At 45.3% G+C, this 17,073-nt stretch overlaps 1 protein-coding gene across 2 annotated transcripts in view; it reads left to right on the top strand.

The window, feature by feature from the left end:
- The window catches only part of Arhgap10 (Rho GTPase activating protein 10), a 238,734-nt gene that overhangs the window by 63,878 nt on the left and 157,783 nt on the right, over positions 1 to 17,073 (top strand). For both annotated transcript variants that reach the window (XR_013104773.1, XM_034522388.2), the window contains exons 2-3: positions 1,591 to 1,686; positions 1,760 to 1,821. Coding sequence is in view for 1 of the 2 variants with exons in the window: in XM_034522388.2 (XP_034378279.1) it covers positions 1,591 to 1,686; positions 1,760 to 1,821 (158 nt within the window). In the remaining variant the exon portion in view is untranslated. The remainder of the gene's footprint in view (positions 1 to 1,590; positions 1,687 to 1,759; positions 1,822 to 17,073) is intronic.

Below are 17,073 nucleotides of genomic sequence, written 5' to 3'. Positions count from 1 at the left end.
TGTTGGGGTTGGGTGGGCTTATGAGAGAGTCTCTCTGTAGCCCAGTTTGTCGTGAACTCATGGCGGTTCTTTCCCTATCTCCCAAGTGTTGGAGATACGGGCGTGGCCATGTCTGGCTCAGTGCCTTCTGACAGTCGAAGTTTGCAGAATGAATAATGGAGCTGTTAAAGGTGAGGCTGCAGTCCGCCAATATTTAAAATAAGTGCATAGTGTGAATTAGAAGTCGAATCCCTCCTCGGCTGCACAGGTAGAGAGAGCTTTTTTCCTTCTCTTCAGATCGAAAGATTTTCTTCTGTGTTCTGTTTTCTGCACTTCACACTGTTGGTTACATACTGCATTTTTTTTTTGTGCTGTTAGCAGATATTCCCCCTACTCGTATGACAGAGATGAGTCATGCTTAGAGTTTTCTATCGCACGTCTGCACATATCCACGTGCAGGAGTTTTATCTTGGAAACTTACCAGAATCTCTGGGTCATAAGAGTTCATCAAATTTCTGTGAAATTGCCAAACAACAAATATAGTCATGCCAACTTTGGCAGTGAGAAGTTTGTTTCTTCACACTGGTTTGGCACTCAGATGACTGCGCTCTCCTGAGGTTTTGTTTTTAGCTTCCTGACCACTGATGGTGGAGTTCTTTTCATCTGGTAGCAGGCCACTTTAATTCCTTTCATTTCCTTTTCTGATAGGCATGTTTTGTCCAATTTTTTAAAAAAAAAAAAGTTCAGTTTTTTAAGTAGCTATTTCTAGTTTGTGGTTGTACACTTATTTTCAGTTGTCTCTAGAATTTTACCCTGATCAGCATGATTAGTCAGTTCTATAGTATTAGTCAACGTTCCCTTTGTAAGTGATGATCATGCATGCTGAACGATCATGCCAAGGCCCCGTGCATGCTAACCACGTGTGCTACCGCCAAGCTGCATACTTCGGTTGGCTCGTTTCACGTGTGGAGCCTCCCTGGTGCCATAATATGTCGTGAGAAGAGGAGGTGACAAGGACTGTAGTTCTTTTGGAGAATTGTTTATTATTAATACACTTTTTAAAGTGACGATTTAATCCTAGTCTTTAAGATTACCTGTGTAGTGCTACTTTCAGTGAACATGTTTAATTTGAATTTTCTGGTTTCCTTGGGTTGGAGTGGATTTCCCTCCCTCCCTCCTCCCTCCCTCATCTTTATTGTTGAGGTGTAGTGTCGGTGATGATCAGTTCAGAGTGCCTTCCCAGACCTTCCTGACCCAGAGGAGTGCCGTCAGATGGGGGTTCTTGTCTGACTTGTGAGCTTTGGAATGCATTCTGACCTGAGGAGAGAGGAATGTCTGGGAAGATGCATGGTGGTCCACTGCAGGAAGCCGGTGGTCCCCTGCAGGAAGCGGGGAGGGGAATGAATGGTGGCTTCTCTAGGCTGGGGTGTGGGAGGAGGACAGAGGTGACTGGCATGTGCCAGGTGGAGGGCTATAGGGGTTGGGTGGTGGCTTTTCGAGTTCTTAGTGGAGCCCAGTTCTCTACCCATCCTAACAGAAATGCATTTTTTGGTTGTCCTTGGCGTTAAAACAAGGACCCACCTGGTTCATCAAGTGTGCCTTCCTTTCTAGGTCTGTCAGCTGCCCAGCGGAAGTTTGCACACTCTCTCAGAGACTTCAAGTTTGAGTTTATCGGAGATGCTGAGACTGATGATGAGCGGTGCATAGGTAAGGGATGTGTGAGGTCTGGTTTGCTTCCCGCTGCCTTGCTCAGCACGGACTCATGCCTTTCTCCTTACAGATGCCTCCTTACGGGAATTTTCTAACTTTCTGAAGAATCTGGAAGAACAGAGAGAAATCATGGTAAGTAGCAGGGATGTACATTCATTGATTACCAGGTTTCTGTGAGGGGATAGCCTGAGCTGTGGAGCTGAGCTTGACAGAACTTTTGATACATTTAGTGCTTTGAGTGGGTGGGGTGTTCTGAGCTCTGATTTCTGGGTCCATGATGGTTCTTTGAGTAGTTCTTGGTCAAGGTTCTGGACCTCTGAAGTTTCTATCTTCATTTATACAGCAGAGGGCTGGGTGCTGCTTCTGCTTTTTGTTAGCAAGAGGCTTTTGATTTATATAGCTGTTGCTCTAAAGTTAAGAGCAGGAATGAGGGAGTGGAAGCATGCTTTTGAGCCATCTCTCTGGAAGCCTTGTCTGTGAGGGTGGACAGAGCTCAGATCGGGATGTCTCTAAAGCTCCTCTCTACACTGAGATGAGGTGATCCAGATTCTAGCGAGAGCCACTCCTCCATCCAGTAGCTCCAGGGCTTGGTGCTTTGCTCAATACCTCATGAACTCAGCAATAAAGTGTCAAGGGCCTGAATGATCTGTTTCTTTCTTGTAAGTTTGTGTGTCTTTTCCAATTACACAGATCATGGTCTGATCACCACTGGGTTTCCACACACCAGTGTCATTGATGCCTATCCCTTACTGCTTTAAAATAAGTAGAGCTTGCAGAAGGCACTGGGTTCAGTGTCCCACACAAAACAATGAAATAAACTACTGTTCTTGACACTTCAGAATAAGTACTCCCCAGACTTATGTTGAAGTGTGAGTGGGTTCAGATGCAGTAATGCAGGTGAGTTGAGCATGGTTACTGAAACAGTTACTCGTGCCTGTCTGTGTTGCTCTCAGCTGTGTACTTCAAGTCTTTTGATTACATGTCAGTCTATAAAGGAGAGAGTCACTCCACCCTGTTTTATGAATGAAAAAACTGGGCCACATGGTCTGCCCAAGATCACTTGGTGAAGTAGAAGATAGAGCCCTGAGCTTCTTCATTTACTACATAGCCAGCTTCCCACACGCTTTGGATTTCCCAGGTGGTACCTAGCGGAGTGTCTGTCAAGTGTGTTTACATTGGCGGCAGAATTCGAGGGGTGGAATTAATTTTGATTTTAAAAGTAACACAGCCATGTTTTCTAAAATCTCATAATCTGCACTGTGTCCTACAGTCAGATATTTTCTAGATGTTAAGAATTCCATGGAGGGAGCTGAGAAGATGTCTCATTTGGTAATGTGCCTGCCACACAAGCACAATAATTCAAGTTTGTCTTCCCAGCACCCGTGTGAGAATGCTGGGAATGAAGCAGTGTGCACAGGTAACCCTTGCACCAGAGAGTCGGACTCTGGAGTATCCTGGGGCTTCCAGTTAGAGAGTCTGACTGAATTCAGTGAGGCTCTGTCCGAGAAATGCAGGTGGAGAAAGGGATAGAGGAAGACACCTGCTTGTCAACCTTTGGCCTTCCGACACATCTGTGTATACACATGTGTCTGCAAACAGGTGTGCACACAAATGACTATATACACATAACATACCTGGAATTTCATGGTGTGCATTTGAAGGTAGTGTGATCATGTGGACTTTTCCCGGCACACACTGACAGGTTCAGCTAATGTTTGTGTAATGTTATAGTCACTAATTTCTTAGCTATTAATGAAGACTAAATATGACATTAGATCACAGTAGTGCCATGACGTCACCTTTCTAAACAGTGGTAAGTGGAGGCGTGGGGGTGTGGCCTGTTAATGGAACGTGTTGGTTTATATTATATAAGGTGTGTGTGTGTAACTTCCTTTGGCATTTCTTTTCTGGGATCCTGAGCATGTGGCTGTAGTGATTGTTCTTTTATGTTCTTATTGGTTGGAATCTGAGGGCTTGGTAGGTGTGGTTTGAATAGGAATGGCCCCCATAGACTCATGTGTTTGAGTGCTTGGCTCATAGGGAGTGGCACTGTTATAAGGTTGGAGGAGATGTCACTGTGGAGGCAGGCTTTAAAGTCTGTTATGCTAAGGCTGTGCCCAGTGTGGTACACAGTCACTCTGCTGACTGTGGATTAAGATATAGAACTCTCAGCTCCAGCACCAGTTCTGGCTGCATTAGCATGATGATAATGGACTAAACCTCTGAACTATGAGCCAGCCCCAGTTAAATGTTTAACTTCATAAGAGTAGCCATGGTCATGGTGTGTCTTTTCACTAAGACAGTAGCAAACGCTGCAGAGTTCCTGCGTTCACAGCTTACATGCTCACAGGGGCGGTGATGAGTGGACGCACATTGTGCCAGCAGACAGGGAAAGTGCTACTGTCGAGAGCAGATGGGCAGGAGCCATGGGTGAGCTGCGGCAGAGGGGCTCTGTGTCGAGGGCCATTTCACAGAGCACTGTAAGCGGTCTTCCCACAGAATGTGACCACTTGCTGCCTTGATGGTCTGTTTCTGTGTTCCTTGGAGTGAACTGACATGAAGACAGTAGGGTGTGGTCTTGTACTCTGATGGAGATTTTGCTGTTCCTAGAGATTCTGTTAGCTGACTGTGATTTAATCTTTAGCTGACAGGGCCTCTGCCTGAGGTGCATGAGGGAACACGGTTGGGTCTTGGTGCAGGTAGATGTGAGAATAGGATTGTCTGTGCAGGGCTTTGAACCTCCGAGAGCATGCTACAGCATGTTAAAACCGACCTGTGGGCGGGGTGTGGTCCTGCACACCTTTAATCCCAGCATTTGGGAGCCAGAAGCAGGTGGATCTCTTGAGTTTGAGGCCAGCCTGCTCGACAGAGAGAGTTCTAAGACAGCTAGAGCTACACAGAGAAACCCTGTCTTGGGTTAAAACAAACCAAAGTGAAACAACCCAAAACAAACAAACAAAAAAAACCAACCACTACTCCACCCTTGCCCCCAAAACCCTCTAACCCTCAAAACTGATGGTTGAGAAGAGGAATAGCTGCTGTAGAGGAAGCTGTGGGGGACAGCCGAGGCACCCCAACATGTGAACAAGATACCCCAATGTGTGAATAAGATACCCAAGTTCAGTTTGGGAAATTGAAAGCAGAACAAGAGTATGGTGCAAAATTACATGTTCTCAGCACCCAGTGCCACATCTGATCTTGTTTCTCCTGTACTCCTAATTCTGCTGTCGTTTTGATTGATAGCCCTGCATTGTGGGTGCAGATATATACATTTCAAGTACAAATACCTCAGGACATATCTCAGGAAGGTGCTACTTTAACAGTAGCCACAACATGCCTTCATTCCAGAAAGCAATTCAGAATCCCATTTGTTCTCTCTGTATCTCTCTCAGTAGTATCTGGGTTCTCGGAATCGTTATTCAAATTAATTTCATTTGATTATAAAGTTCTCAATCACTTCGGATTTGTAGGGTTTTCTTCTTCCTCCCAGACCAGAATTTAGACTTCAGAGTTTATCTTCTTTGGGACAAGATCTCAAGGTTGAAGGTACCCTGCCTTTGCCTCTTGAGTGCTGGGCACAAGCATGTCCTGCCACACGCAGCCTCTTGAGTACTGTGTGGCATGCGCCACCACAAGCAGTGAACTGCTTCTCTCTACTGGTGGTTAGCACATCTTCAAAAACAGACGCCTCCCAAGTCACCATATAGCACAGCAATGAAATTAATAAAAGTTGAAAGGCCTGCACCGTTTAAGCACACTGATGTGAAGTGGTCCTCTGCTTAACCGTGTTGCTTCTTGTGACGCACGAACACTGGACGGAATCATCCTGGCTCTTTAAAACGTTTCCAAAGCTTAGGAAGAAATGATGGCAGTGGTGGAGGAGGTAGCAGCTGTAAACCTTGAATAAGAACAGATGCTTACCTTCCGGAACTTGGAGTGTGGTCCTGGGGAATAACTGGTAATTGGCAAGTTGATCAGAATAGACAGAGGTCTGAGGTGTGGCTGGCAGGAGAGGAAGCAGCTACACCAGTGACTGTGGGAGGCAGGAGCTGTGCTGGAGCCGGGAGTAGTTTAATTAGTAAAAGGAAAAAAATAAAATCTATGGAAGGAAAAGACCAATGCCTGTAGTATTAATTATTAAAAAATAAATAAATCCTGTCTCGGGGTTTGCTACCTGCCTCAATGGTTTATGTTCCTGAAAGAAAAAAAAAACACACACACAGCCTTTATATTTTATTATGTCTTAACACAATAGCTGGGCCACTGCCTAACCTCCATGTGGTTAATCTGCCTCCTGCTGAAAATCCCAAGTTACTACTTACTAATTCTGTGTTCTGTCTTGGCTGCCCTGGACCCAGTTGGACAGCCATCTGGGCTGTGCTCCCTTGGTCCCTCACATGGTGGCTGTGTCTCTCTGTCCTGCATTATGCAGGACAGGCATCTCTCCCCTCCTCTACACTCTCCCAGCATGGTGGTCTTTCTCCTTTCTTTGGGCCCCAAGCCTGGGAAATTCTAAAGCCCTGCCTCTGTCTGTCTTCCTCAGCTATTGGCTGTTGGCATAATTATTTATCAATCAGAACCACTGGGGGCAGGTTCCCAGAAGCTAAGTGCAGACCTTCTCATGTAAAACGTTTTTGGGGGAATATAATTAGCGTTTGTAATACAAGCAGCTACAAATGCTAAAAACTGTAGAAAGCTCTCCCCCCTCCCTCCCTCTCTCCCTCCTTCCCTCCCTCCCTCCCTCCCTCCCTCCCTCCTTCCCTCCCTCTTTTCCTCCTTCCTTTCTTCCTTCCTTCCTTTCTACCGAATACGTGTTTTGTGGGACTTTGGGCTTTAGCAGGTAAATTCATCCGTCTGGAAGTCGGCCACCAACTCGCCATCTGTTTAGGTTGACAGCAGTATGTTCACATGCCTACTCCAAACCTAAGCAGGGCCATACGTACTTAGTTTAGCAAATACCACTATGTGCTTGCTATATGCCCAGTGCTGTGTTGGGACAGTGTGACACAGTGCTTTCTCTTGAGTAGGTGGATATCCACTAGAGGAAGTGGTCAGAGGCATGTGTGCTCAGTAATTCTGCAGTAACAGAGGCAGTGGGGGATTCTGGAGAGGTCAGCGATGGGCAGAGTTGACATACATCGGTTAGCCAGTTAAGCTCAGCTGAGCTGAAATGCTGGGTCCTTCCTGAGGGGAAAACTGCTTCCATGTAGGGAAAAGTGAAGTGTGTGTTTGAGTATCCCTTACACTCCTCCGCTGCTAACATGGAGTTTACGGGTGTCCCTCAGTGTAGAGAATGCTCAGTGGGAGGATCCGGTCCCTGGCATCAAGCAAAACTGTGAACTGAAATCCGTGACTCACTGGAAAAGGAAGCAGGCAGAGTACCAGTTTAGGAGAAGAAGTCACTGTTTGCTTTCACACCCAAACGTTTGGTCTCTTTAAGCGGATATGCTCAACCTTCTAGACTGTCAGTGTTGTGTTTTTCAGGACAGGCTTTCGAAGTGAGTCATTTTTTCTCGTAGTGTTTCTGACCCTGACTGTGGAAGTGAAGAAACCTAAACTAGGGAGCTGAGCTGGATATAGTTAAGAGGCCAGCACTGGTGGGGTTGCGTCTGTGCATGCTGTCTGAGGGAAGCTGCCAGCATTCCTGTGATGTTCTGTGTGGCCTGACAGGACATGGTGTACTTATCTGAGGTGGGCAGCTGTCCAGGAGTCTAGGGACTTTTAAAATAGCGCTACAGCATTTCTGAGCGTCTCTAAAAAGCCCTGCATACTGTATTCACTTCTCTGAGTAAATCCTTTGAACAGACTGAGTTTTGTTTTCTTGCCAGTCTGTAATGGAGGATTCATTTTCTGAGGATTCTTGCAGATCAGAATAGGGGTTTGGACCAGAGGGTTAGGAAATCTGTAAGAACAGTGCATGGGGGAGAGGGAAGGCAGAGCTTTCCAGGGGTGTGCAGAGGTGCCTCAGGCGCACGCACACACACACACACACACACACACACACACACACACACACATTTTTCTGAGCTCTGCTATAACCACTTTGGTGTTTGACACCTGGTTTTTATTCTAAACTATTACTGTTTTTCTATAAAAATGTTTTACAATGTTACTGAAGTAATAGTAAAAGTAAATGAATGAATAGTAAAGTAAATGAATGTTTTACTCTTTGGGAGAGTAGTGTTCCTTCTTCTGTGTGTTCCGCTGCAGGTGTTCTCTGAGCGTGCGCCTAGGCCAGAGGCACCATCTAGTGTGAGGGGTCATTTCCATTGTTAACTTGATAGTATTTGGAATCGCCTAGGAGACTCAATTCTAGGCTTGTCCGTGGGGGCCTTTGCAGAAAGGGTTAACGGAGAGGCAGTGGCCCTGCACGTGGGCTGCACTGTGCTGTAGCTTGCTTCATTGGCTGCTGCATTCCTCCATGACTGACTGTACACTCTTTAACTGTGAGCCACAATAAGTCTGTTTCCCTATTCAGTTGTTTCTGTCTGGTATTTTGTCTTGGCATCAAGGCGGTGATTAATATACAGGGGGTTTGCTAGAAATGTTCATTCTTAGACTGTACCCAGACCTGTTAAGTTCTGAAATCTGAACCGTTAGCCCATGATATCTCCTTTGCCTCAGAGTTAGGTCTCTCAAAAAGTTAAAAAAAGTCATTTTTGATGGTTTTGTGCCAACCAGGGGTTTAAAAGACTCTGAACAGCTGAGATTTTCCCTGGCATTTTCAAAGCGCTGGAAACTGTCCTCATCTCTAGTTTGTGTTAATAAAACAGGGTTTGGCTGTTAGTAGTCTTAGTGCTACAAAATTTATGTTGCTTATGAATGTGAATTTACATGATAAGTGGTACAAACCACTGGACAGTATTGGCTAGTCTATGCTTTCTGTTTACAAGTTACGTGTATAATGACAAATGTGTAGTCAGTTCTTCTCCTACAGAGAAAGTGACACATTTGTCTGTGATTCTGTTGGCAGGAATTTACACGATGGGAAAAATCTAGCAGTTCTTCATGAAGACATTTCTTACTTTGCTTTAAAAGTTGTCCATGACAGTTTGAGGCATCGTGGGACATGCCTTTAATCCCAGCACTTAGGAGTTAGAGGCAGGTGGATCTCTATGAGTTTGAGGCCAGCTTCAGGACAACCAAGGCTACACAAATAAACCCTGTCTCCAAAAACCTGATACAAAACAACCCAAAACCAAAAGTTGCCCATTACTTAATCTTATAAAGGTTTTTTTCTCTCTTCGGAAATGATGCTTACAATCTTATGGTAATATTTTCATTTAATTAATCATCCTTTGGTCCTGTAAATCTGTTAGAGTTTCATCAGGTATGCATGCTATTGTAAATCTTGCTGTCAGGAATGTCCCAGTTGGGGGTTTATTTGTGCATATCTAGAACACTCAAGGAATTATATCCACGATAAATGCAACTCATAATTGTGGTGTGAATGTGACTGATGTGACCAGGAGACTTGGAACCATTTTTGGGAGAAGCCTTCTTGTCCCGTCCCATGAGTCAGTATCCTCTCTGCCGACTCATCGTCATGTGTGACTCTCCTGTCTCCGCCAGATTCTACTTCCCTGTTGGAACTCACGTTTCCTCTATGTCATAGTCTTTGTTTCTAAGGAATTGGCTTACTTTGGATTGTACATGTGCCCACAGACCCAAGAGCCACCAGAAGCTTGCCAGCTCATTCCTACTAAACTAGGGTGTTCTTGGAACCAGCCGGATTGACTATTTCATGGCACATACTTGGTGCTGACCTGGGCCCTCATGGATCATGCATGACTTTGAAAGATAAGAGGGAATTGTAGCCCACTGAAGTGAACAGTTTGTTCCACATCACTAAGTAGGGAACCACTGCTGCGTTAGGAGACCAGCAGAGGAGAGAAACATTCTGTCCCTTGGCTTCAGCTGTTTGTAGCTTTGTCTTTTTCCTCACCTCTTCTTGGCTGGGGGGGGGGGGGGGGGGGGGGGGGGTGTTGTGGGCATGGGGATTGGGGCAGAGGCTGGAGATTGAATCATGGGCTCTGTGCTCACTTTGGACACATTGTCTCAGCGGTTTGCATCTTCCGATCTTTCACCTCTGATCTTTCCCTCCAGCTTTGAGCTTGAGGGAATGTGTGTTATCAGTACGCCCACGGCTCCAGTCCTCTCCAGTAGATGTGAGTTTGGGTGTTTCTTCTTGCCTGTGTAAACAAGTGCAGGCTGTCAGTGTTTTCAGTCAGTCATTAAATGATGGACTGGTTACACAGTGAATCTCTTTGCTTGGAAACCTTGTTTAGAGACCTTCTAGTTAAGTCAATGAAATTCCACAACCGGTGTCTCTAAAGTGGGTGCTACCACGTTGGGAGTAATTTCTGGATCTTGAGGTGGTATACCCTTTAAAGAAGCACTTTGTTTCTAGTATTCGTGGAGGTACGAAGGGAGAAAGATTTGTGTGGGGAATCTGGTTTTGGTGATTCAGAAGTGTTTGGGCTCTAAAGTTTAGAAATACCTTAACACAAATAGTTTCTTTCCTTGTTCGTGCATGTATGTGATGAAAATACACCAACTCTCAAGAAGCTCTTTGGACAAACTGAAATATAAGTTCTGAGTTCATTTCCGTTATAGTATATGAGACACTGGAGTATTTTTCACTTTGTGGCATACTGTAGTCAATAAAGATGGTTTTATATGGGCGGTGGGGTCAAAGGGATTACTACCGGCCATCATCCTATCGAGGACTCTGGGAGTTATGCCAGTCACTCGCTGGTCCTCTCCCTGAGCAGGGAGAGGGAGAACAGTGGATGTGGGCTTCACCGCATTAGTGCAAAGGCCAGGTGCCTTAGTGCAAAGGCCAGGTGCCTTAGTGCAAAGGCCAGGTACATTAGTGTAAAGACCATCTTATCCATCTGCCCGCAGCCTGTGGCTAAGCATAGCCAGGGAAGGAGGCTCACTCCTGTGGACAGCCGTGCTTAGCCTCTCCCAGAGTCGCTTTGCTTCATAGTATGCACCAACTCAGCGTCTTCTCTCCTTCCCCACCTGCTCCCTTCATTCCCTGGGATCAGATCCTCATCTGATCCGCAGCCCTTTTTGCCACCTTTCTGGGCTGTTTCCCCTTCCCCTAATGCAGATCTTGGGTTTCTAAGCCGTTTTTTCTGTCTTTGTATTGTTCCGACTAGCAGAAACAAACTTTCTATTAGAAATTTGTTGGTGTGGCACAGCAGTGGGCGGAGTCATTGCTAGTGCTTGTTATCAACGGCAGCTGGGTGTTTTGTATTTGTAAACGTGTTGTTTTTATTGTCTAAGTTGTTAAAGCTTCATTCTCTAGCAAGTATTTTTAATAGTAAAAATTTAAGTGTTTTTTCTTTTTTATTTTATGTGTCTGTGTGTGTCTCCGTAGGCATATGCTACACTTGTATGGGTGCTAGATACATAGAGGCCAGCAGAGGGTACTGGATCCTTTGAAACTGGAGTCCTGGAAATATGTGAGCCTCTGAAATACGTTGGGAATTACACACTTGGGTATTTTTCATTTCATATGCAATGGTGTTTTGCTTGCACATATGTCTGTGCAAAGGTGTTGGAGCCCCTGGAACTGGGCTTACAGACAGTTGTGAGCTGCCATGTGGGTGCTGGGAATTGAACCAGGGAAGAACAGTCAGTGCTCATAATCGCTGAGCCGTCTCTGCAGCAGCAAATAGTTTTAAAAGCATGTTCTTTCTGTGTTTGGCCATGTTCTAGCTCCTGAGGATGCAGTGGGGATTGAGCTTCTTGTTGAAGACAGGTGCTTAGTTTGTGACCACCTAGGAGACTGAATTAGCATGAGCCTTTCAGCCCAGGTGGTGGCCTCCTGCCAGTCAAGGGTGGTCCACTCACCTAGAGAGGCTGGAGGTCCAGGCCATTTTGCTGGTGATGAGATGCTTGTTTTGAAGAGTTCTTCCTTTGTTTTTGTTTTTTTTCCCCCCCTTAGTTTGTTGCCTTATTGAGTGCCATGTTTTCACTCCAGCTGTGTCTATAATATCATCGATTGAAGGAACTGTAACTTTCTTTTTCTTACTTAAAACTGCAAAGCCAAACTTTAACATTCTGTCTGATGATGCTTTTATGGCCTCTGACAGACTAACCCTGTCACTTATTTCCATGGGTTTTGAATTCCATCTCACAGTGTTCTGCCCAAGTATTTATTTTGTTTAAAAAAAAAAAAAAAAAAATGAAAGAAGGGTCCTTACTGTCTCAGAGGCAGAGAGGAGAGAGGACCGAGGTTAAACAAGGTTACGGGCCCCGTGGCCTTAGTAGGCCAATACCCTCCTGAGATGTCCAGCAGTTTTTGAGTTATGGTTCATATTATTTACTTAGCCTAAGTTAAAAACTGTTACCAGTAAAAGGCATTAGATTTTTACACTTGATCTTAACCAAAAGGCCGAGAAGCAGTAGCGTTAGATTTTTAAAATTAAAGTAAAATACTGCTTTTTACTCTCAGGGTTCATTATGGATTTGCTCTGTTCTTCTCCTCTTTAGCCAACTTTTGCCTGAGGTGCATGCATGTGGTGTGTGTGTGTGTGTGTGTGTGTGTGTGTGTGAGTGTGTGTGCGCGCCCGTGCCCAGATGCACATGCATGTGTAGCCTAAAGACTTTGTAGAACACAGACATTAAGAAGAGGACTCTTAAACTTTTGTAATTCATAGACTTGACTTTTTTCTTTTTCTTTTGCTCTTTTAAATCTGAGCCCAGGTTATAGGCAATATTCTAGAAATAAATTTAAAACCGAGGTTCTTAGATGTGTGGGTTTCAAGGGATCTTATTGGGATCTAGGGTTGAAATTGATGAACATTCTCACTGGATCCTTCTTGTTCTTACTGGAATAAACATAGGAATTCGGTAGTTGGACGCATAAATGAGGAATGTTCATTGTTGGGAGGGCGCTGTTTGTACTGTGGTGGTGTGGACCCAGCACTGGGCCTTCAGTGCTCCTGGTTTCCAGATACGCACACCGTTGACCTCAGTCCTTAGGTCCTCGTTGTTGCTGGGAGCTCATTAAAATTCTCAGTGGCAAGTGGTGGTGCACACCTTTAATGCCAGCCTGCCAGGAGCCAGAACCAGGGACCTCTGGGAGTTCCAGGCCAGCCAGGGCTACACAGAGAAACCCTGCCTCAAAAATACCACCCCACCAAACAGACATAATACTCACTGGTTTCAGTGAATTTAGGTTAGTAGTTTTGAGTTATTACTATACAACTAGTGTGTTTTAATGTTTATTTACTTAATAGGCTAAGAGTCAGTTTAAGCTGACCTTAAAAACCAAGTGCTGTACTGGGTTCCTTGGCAGCTCACTCCTCTCTGGGTGCTACCCTCTTTCCTTATATGTGTTAGGGATGTGGTGTCATTCTTTCTTTCTGAGGATATTTGGATAATAGAACAAAATTATTTTCTCTGTGCTGAAAAGATAGAAGCAGATAGGGCTGAGCCACAATGAGCAGAAGGCAGCCTTCTGATCTCCTTGGTGGCCGGGCTCACCATGCACTCCTGAGGTGCAGGTGCCATGCTGTCTCAATGGCAGAGTTTTGTTTTGTTTTTGTGGGTTTTTTTTTTTTTTTTTTTTTTGATTCAATTCTTTACTAGCTCAGCTCTTTAAGAAAAATAAGAGCACTTTTAATCTTATGAAACGCAGATGTACATTGACAGGAAAAGCTACAGTACAGGAGAGCAGCCAGGTATGAGGAGAAAGGGTCACAGTGTTATGAAATATAATGAGTGTGTGAGGGTGTACCAGGCGGACCCATGCCAAGGTGTCCCCCTGAGGAATGACGCCATGCAACAGATCTGACATTAAGGAGTGAGGGCCTGGAGAAGGGGTAGAGCCATGAGGGCAGAGAAGAGGGGGCAGAGGACAGAAAGGGGGACAGAGAAACTGGCAGGGAACTTATGGGAACAGAGAGAACTGGGGTGGAGAGCATCTTTGTATGCCCAGGTGTGGGCCACAGCAGGGAATGGCGGCAGGTGACAATGTAAGCCTTGCTTCGGTCCCTTGGAGGTCTCTAGTGGAGCTGCTTGTAAGCTACCACAGAGCGTGAGTGTGGATATGGATGGAGAGTAATTGAATTATTTAGTAATGAATTGGTTTAGCTGGGGAAAGTGTGTGCAGCAGTATATAGTCCACTGCATGGTTGCACACAGGACAGAGCACTGTGGGAAGAAGAAGGCCTACCTGTGGTGGGCAGAGGTAAGAGAGGACTGCGAAAATGAACAAGTCCCAGGATGCCTTGTGTTTGAAAGATGCCGTAGTGAGACCATTGACCTTGTACACCAGCTGAAGATTTGTGTGTAAGAGCAGCATCTGCTTTAGAAATATTTTACACAGTTGTTTAATAAAAATAGTTACCTACACTCTTGACACCTTAGACAGTAAGGTGTAGGGTGTAAATGATCACAGGTAGCCTCGCGGCACAGCTTAGAGAACACTGTGTAATGGCCACCTTTGAGGGGTCACGTCCTTTTTGTTTTAAGGTACCCCACTTTCTAAAGTCTTTGTCATGTTTTCAGAGGGTGTATCATCCCAAGCCAAGGGGCCCTATCGACAGCAAAGGTGACCGGGCTCTTACAAACAACCCGAGGTGTGTTTCCAAGATTGTTTCCAGGGATCTGGTACTGTTCCTTGCTTTTCACTCTCATTTCTATCTGTGTCCATTTCTCTCTCTCTCTCTCTCTCTCTCTCTCTCTCTCTCTCTCTCTCTCTCTCTGTGTGTGTGTGTGTGAGAGAGAGAGAGAGAGAGAGAGAGAGAGAGAGATCTCTCGCAAGCCAGCCATCACTTTGGATGCATGGGTAGCAGGTAGGATGCAGTGGGTCTCAGAGGTGAGCTTGGGTGTTCCTGTAGAGCTGTCCACCTTGCTTTGTTCTGTGTCACTCACTGCCCCAGAGATTGGTGATTTGGCGGCACTGCCTGGCTAGTGTGTGCCAGGGTCCTCTGGTCTCCATTTTCACACCCTGGGATTACAAATGTGGGTCATTATACCACCCCACCCCCTTTTAAAATAAATGTAGGTTCTGGAGATCATTGCATTGCTCTTGTTTTGTAACACAATCCAGTTTGTGATCCTAAAGCATCTGAAAGTAGATTTGAGATTTGATAGGCACTGTTTTGGGCTAGGATTCTTCAAACAGTTGTTGTTGATCAAAATAACACAGAGTGGGATGGGAGATGGTTTTGCAGGTAAAGACACTTGAAATATGAGTTTGATCCCTGGGAACCACAGGAGAGTCCTGCAAATTGTCCTCTGACGTCCACATGTGTGATGTGACATGCACCCACCTCCCCATAAGTTAGTGCATGTAAAAAGGAAAATTTAATAACAAAAAGCACACTCCTTGGGAAGATTTATGGAATCTGTAAATGCCCTTAGTTGTAGCAGTCCTTTTTTGGAAAAGTATTTTTCATTTTGGGAAAATGGTTTTGTTCAGATAGATAAATCCTTGGCCCCTTTTGAGAGTTCCTGTTTCAAGGAAAAATAAACAGTGTGTCCCAGCTCAGTGGTTCCTCTGCTGCTGTCTGTGACCGTGAAGCTGAAAAGTAGAGTTTTCCCTTTAGTGCAGTAAAATTGGCAGTGTCTGGAAGGTCATGGGAGAAAGCAGTGGGAAGTCTCGTTTGCTCAGAGAATGCATTCCTTCAGAGGCCACAGCCCCTTGGATTCCACGTCCTTCCTTCTGTTTCTTTTATACTTATCCTGTCTTTGCTAGCCGCTCCTCATTAGAAAGGCATGGTTTGGTGTTTACCCCAGACTGTTCACGGTTTTACCAGGACTGATACATTAAATAATAGTTACCAACTAAGGAACTAATGTTGCCATAGAATGTCCTTACTGTCCCTGCCCTTGTGTGTGGGTCTTTTGTAGAGAAGTCTTACTCTCTTTGTGCTTATAGCCTCAGAACTCAGCCTTTGATCTCCAGGGTGGGAGGAAACGGAGAGCTGATGCAGTGGTTCCCCTGTGGTAGGATGGCATCCTGTGGGGCCTCTTGTCATTGCCAGCTGGTGTCTTAGCTCATCTTGAGCTGGGTAGGTTACTTAATATAAGTTCTGACACAGCAGTGGGGACTTGATTGTGCCAAGCAGGTGCTCTGCCGTGGAGCTATATCCACAGCCGTCTTTCAGTTTTGATTTTGAAACTATTCAGTAGCCACCTGTCTACTGAGAGGAGATGTCAGACCGGAGTCATGTCGGAAACACCATTGGAAACTTTCATAGTCATTTTATTTTTTACCTTGTGTGGTGGTTTGAATATACTTGGCCCAGGGAGTGGCACTGTTAGGAGGTGTGGCCTTGTTGGAGGAAGTGTGTTACTGTGGGATTGACTTCGAGGCCCCTTTGCTTAGGCTCCTCCTGGTGAGGAAGAGAGCCTCCTCTTGACTGCCTGAGGAAGCCAGTCCCTTCTGTTGCCTTTGAATCAAGATATAGAAGAACTCTTGGCTCTTGCAGCACCATGTATGCCTGGATGCTGCCATGTTTCCCCTTATGTTGATAATGGACTGAACTCCTGAAACTGTAAACCAGCCCCAATTAAATGTTGCCTTTATAAGAGTTGCCTTGGTCATAGTGTCTCTTCACAGCAGTGAAACCCTAAGGTACCTTATGTTATGAGTCTGAGTGAGTCTGGGGTTTGAGGTCTTCATCTTGTGAAGTATCATGGAAATATAGCTTGTGCTTTGGCTTCCCCAAACTCATCTAGAACCCCTGAATTGTGGATAAATTAGGCTCTCAGGGTTCCTGAGATAACTTTCTGTAGACCCATACTGGCTGGTTTTCTGTGTCAACATGACACAAGCTAGAGTCATCAGAGAGGAAGGAGCCTCAGTTGAAGGAAATGCCTCCATGAGATTCAACTGTAAGACATTCTCTCAATTAAACCTCCTCTGTGGAGGCCGTGAAGCATCCAGACCTTAACAGTGCTCTTACGTAGTTTTGCACATACAGAATATCGGACAGTTACAGATATTTTAATTTTTCTCACACTCAGTTCACTTAGCTTGCAGATGTGTGTCCAATCTACCTGCTTCTTTTTGTGTCTGCCTTTGTGCAAGGCACCATCATGGCTTGCTCCTGGGGAAACCCCTGGGAAGAGTTTCGTCTTTCGGTTTCCCCACCTCTAAGGTCTTTGCTTCCGGCAGCGGATCTTTAAAAGATGTAATCATTTTACCAGTTCTCTGCTTAAACCCTCTGGTGGCTTCTTGCTCAGCCAGGGATCCTGTGACTGTCACGGTCTGGTCCTGTATTGTCACTCAACTCTTTCTGTTTCCTTCAGTGTCTTCTGCCCCAGCTCTACTCCCCTTTGACAGTGCAGGCATAAGCAATCGCTGTGCTTTAATCCTGTGCCTTTGCTGGCTCCAGGCTGGAATCAGCTCTCCCT

The sequence above is a fragment of the Arvicanthis niloticus genome, chromosome 18 (genome assembly GCF_011762505.2).
Source record: "Arvicanthis niloticus isolate mArvNil1 chromosome 18, mArvNil1.pat.X, whole genome shotgun sequence".
Taxonomy (NCBI): Eukaryota; Metazoa; Chordata; class Mammalia; order Rodentia; family Muridae; genus Arvicanthis; species Arvicanthis niloticus.
Note: the sequence above shows the minus strand (reverse complement) of the source record. Positions and strands in the feature narration are given on the sequence as shown.